The sequence below is a fragment of the Bactrocera neohumeralis genome, chromosome 3, assembly GCF_024586455.1.
Source record: "Bactrocera neohumeralis isolate Rockhampton chromosome 3, APGP_CSIRO_Bneo_wtdbg2-racon-allhic-juicebox.fasta_v2, whole genome shotgun sequence".
Taxonomy (NCBI): Eukaryota; Metazoa; Arthropoda; class Insecta; order Diptera; family Tephritidae; genus Bactrocera; species Bactrocera neohumeralis.
In genome coordinates, this window is record NC_065920.1 from 27965669 (window position 1) to 27970041 (window position 4373).

At 38.6% G+C, this 4373-nt stretch overlaps 1 protein-coding gene across 1 annotated transcript; it reads right to left on the reverse strand.

Moving 5' to 3' along the window:
- Nucleotides 1-268: 268 nt before the first annotated feature.
- On the reverse strand, nucleotides 269-3431 carry LOC126753276 (uncharacterized). Its single transcript, XM_050464603.1, has 4 exons — nucleotides 1417-3431; nucleotides 1058-1230; nucleotides 815-999; nucleotides 269-676 (listed from the first exon to the last, which is right to left on the reverse strand). The coding sequence occupies exons 1-4, from the start codon at nucleotides 2193-2195 to the stop codon at nucleotides 401-403; spliced, it is 1413 nt and encodes a 470-aa protein (XP_050320560.1). The 5' UTR covers nucleotides 2196-3431; the 3' UTR covers nucleotides 269-400.
- Between the last annotated feature and the right edge of the window lie 942 nt (nucleotides 3432-4373).

The window sequence follows — 4373 nt, forward strand, 5'->3', positions numbered from 1 at the left end:
TGGTGTAGTCGTGTTGAGTGTGGTGTGTATGAGTGGGGTGTAGTTTTATTATATTAAGAGGGGGGCCAGGTGCTCATTTAGCCACAAAGTTATACGACTTTCAGTAATAAAATGGCAAACCTTACTGAAGAGAAATCTTAAGAGATTTGCAGATGGTTCTTAATTCAAAATAGGCTTCCTAAGTGGTAAAATTTTAATTTAGAATTTAATTAGAATCAAAATATATTCTAATGGTTATCATAAAATAACAATCTTATTGATGGCCACATTTTCTTAAAGCCCCAAGCTGTGTCATTACAAGTATCTATAGTATATTTCTTGAAAGCCTTTTTGAATTTCTATGCTATACAATACCGTTACTTATGTACAAGTAAATGAATATATGTACACCGTTATTTAGTTAATTTAACTTGGAGCGTTTCTTCTTCAAATCTCTTACGCTGACACTTGATAACATCGAAATGAGCGAGCGTTTTTTCCTTTTCGGAAGTTTTACTTTCTTGCCTTTTTGCATTTCCTCAATACGCATTTGCATGTAATCCTTTTCGGCCATTAAAAAGTCGGTTTGAATCTTTATTTTATCCATATTGGTTTTAAATTTGTGATTCTTCTCTTCGAGTTCATTGAAACGACGATCATATTCTTGAGACAGTTCCTCAATGCGACGTTTGTAGTCCTTAGCGGAAATGAAACACAAACATTTTAATAATTTGAACTGTCATTTTAAAGCCTAAAACTATGCTATGAATAGTTGACAGCTACACTACACTAGTCAACAATGAAAAATCACACCTCTAGGCTTCGTCCAACCAACCTCTATTATGCCGTATATGCACTGCATCATGGATGAATGACAGTATACTTCGGCGTTATGCTTCTTCTGAACTTTAAGTAATTTTTCCTCAATTTGACGCTCCTGGTTTTCAAAGTAGCACTGCCAGTCAGCCGTCTTTTGCTTGTAGTAATTGATTTGATATCGTTTCTCGATGGGATCGCGAACTAAGAGACACACCTTAGTATGTGTAAGATCGAATTTGGAACGTGAGATCATACTAACCAACATAGGCCAATGTTTCCAGTTCGAAGTAGTTTTTTACCACATCACGGTTCGCACTTCGACGGTGGAGTGAAATATTTGTGATCTGATTGACTTTACTGCAGAAAAATTCGAGATTCTCTTCCAGTTCTTTCATGACTTTGTCATGAAAACCCAGCAATAGACGTGCATTTCTAAGGCGAGTCGGAAATGAGTAATAGAAATTAGTGATGAAAATTGACTCGAAAATTTACTTTGTATATAGTTTAACGGTAGAAATATTTCTTTCAAAAGTATTGACCACTACCACCGACATATAGTATACATATGTAACCGGTCTACAATGTTTCTAGAATACGACAAATCTGTAATTTACTTACTCAATCACTTCTTTGCTTTCTTTTATGAACTCAGGATTTGCGCTATAGAAGCTTGATAGCAGCGGTTTCAACAGTCGCACCAATTCCGTAATATCATAGCGCAATTTGAATGCATCCAAACATTCCTCTGTTAAGGATTTTATAAAAATATCAACCCAAGCAATACCTTTCATATGTCTTCTGGCAAAAAATCGATCGTCCGTCCAACTGAAGACATGAAAATGCTCAAAGTCCCCCAGTTTGAAGTCTTCATCTTTGCATAGATTCATTTTAAAGATCATATACAGGGAATTGTTAATGTCGTTGGCTAATTTTTCAACCGCATACGTGCGTACCGGCTCGAAATGTGCTACCTTAGTCGCTTGAATTATGGCCCAAAACTTTTCGGAATCTCTGATCATAAAAGCGCTCGAAAACGGGCGCAGTTTTTTGTCAAATGTCTCGTGAACTTCCACCCAACGCGAGGGAATTAAGCTATCAAAACGAAATGTTTTCAAAATGTCCTCTATGTTGTCTTGATCTTCGTCTTTCTCTCCAGTTTCCTCAATCTTCCAGTTTAACTCGGGATGTTCCTCTATGAATCGGTCCAAAATATTGCTTCGAAAGCTATCAGGTAAGCGCTGCAGTGAGTCCCTCATCACTTGTAATATTTTCTTATGATCGTCTTCATCAATATCGAATTGAAAAATATCGGCGAATTCGACTTCATCACCGCCGTAGATGCTCTTGCGGAACAGAGCGATGCTTTTGCGCCCCTCCACTCTCTCTATATCGTCCATGTTCGATTGTTATCGGAAATTTAGCAACTATGTATATACTCGTTATCGCGTTCTAAGCCTAAATTGCGTGAATGGACCGAACACTTCTTCGCATAATATTACGTCAGACAAATGGACCGAATGTGGCGCGCGCGTATTAATTATTGCAAAAAAAAAAATATCACTACAAAAACAAAAAAAATCCGCACACATAAAATTGTGATGCGTAGCTATGAAACGTGTGTTCTTGCTCAAAAATCGTAAAAATTTAAATAAATGTTTGAAGTAAAAAAAAAACTGAAAAAAAAATTTATGAGTATTGCATGCAAAGTGATTGAGTTTCACCCCATGAACCCAAGGCAACCGTACCACTCACATTTTTAGTCCTCATATATTTGTCTGTATTAGGGTGCGTCAGCTCTTGCGGACTAAATATTTTTCAAAAAAATCACAATTTATTGCTAAAATCGAGATCCGTTATGTAGTCAATTCCCACAACAGCCGGTTCTACGTTACTGAAATTGACCCAGATTTTCTTCGGCCAAGGGTTGTTATTTCGGAGATCTAACACCGTTTAAAAAATATCCACTAAGTAGTGTGGTGGACTGGTTTGCAAAAATGTACCTACCGAAAGCCAATGGTAAAGGTTTACAGACTCGCTCCGCCGTCCTTAACGGGGAGGCTAACCTCCAACACATCCCAACGACTGTTCTTGAACTTATACTAAGCCTGCCATTTTTAGACCTCTTCCTTGAAAACTTTGCGGCAAAATCGGTGGGGCGACTACTAGTTGCATGAGAGTTTAGATATACTATATAACCTTCGGACATAGCTCGGTGGGTAATGCTGGTTTGGCAAGCAGCGACTACATGATCCCACTTTTTTCTTAAGAAAGAAGGATCAGAGCAAATATTGGAAATATAATTGCAGCACCACATTGAACATTTCTACGGATGGCACGAAAATGGAGGGCGGAGTATATTGTCTAGAGTTAGCCATAAGGCAGCCTTTTCAGTTGCCGGATCAGTGCGGTATATTTCAAGCAGAGTTATTTGCTATTGAGAAAACTGCAGAGTTAGCCTATAATCCAGCGTTAAGATCTTAAACAGCCAGGCTTTAATCTCTATTCGCCTTTCGACCAGTAGTGTCTTGGAAAGCAGGACAGTAGAGGAGAGTGTCGTCGGAACCAAGCGACTTCAGTTCAGCTGGGCGCCAGGTCACAAAGATATCGAGGATATTGAGATAGTGGATGAGATAACCAAGAGTGGTGTTCGGTTGTCAACTGAAAACGAGGTTACTTCTGGACAGAAGCATGGCAAGGAAAATCAAAACGCGATGGAACGATATACCAGGCTGTAAAACTGCAAAAGTCATATTGTAAAACGGTAGATTGGATATATACAGAATTCCTACTAGCATTTGCTGGAAGGAGCTGTAGGAACATGATTGAAACACTCACGGGTCACAGTATGGTAGCGGCGCATGCCTGCTGATTCGAGAAGACTGCAGAAAATGTCAAGCGCAATGCAAAGGGAAGCAATTAAGCATCTCTTGTACCCTTGTCCCGCTTAGACAAGGGTACGCTTTAAGCATTTGGGGACGATGGAAGAGAGCGTCAAGCGCTGACATCCTGAAGAATGACTAATTCTCATTAACTACAAAAACTGGTGTATGCATGGTTCACTAGCCTATGAGGCTAGCCTAACCTAACCTAATTCAATGCAATTTTTTGTGAAAATGTTCTATGATTTGAACGGAACAAATTTTTACAGCAACACGATGAACGGAATATGTACTGAATATTTGGTGGCCACTAAGTCCGTACTTCCAGTTCATGTATAAAGCGCTATATAAACATATACTCGTACATATATACAAATAATGCATATTTTATTTAACGACTACACCCACACTTCATTTATAAATATTTATTCCACCAAAATAGATCGAAAGAATAGTTTGGCGCACCTTAATGCCCTTGTATGTTGAATTTTTTTTATAACTCATTACTTGGAACTGTTTCGCTATGTCTTCGAACCCATTATCAGTTCGCTGATCTACACAGAGTGATTATGAAAAGAACGACAAAGGCTTCTTGCAAGACTTTCTTTTACTTCGACAACACATTCACTTACCACCGCTCACGCTTGGCAGTTCAGTAGTTCCGGTTACCACAAAAACTCACACAATGTCTCCCGT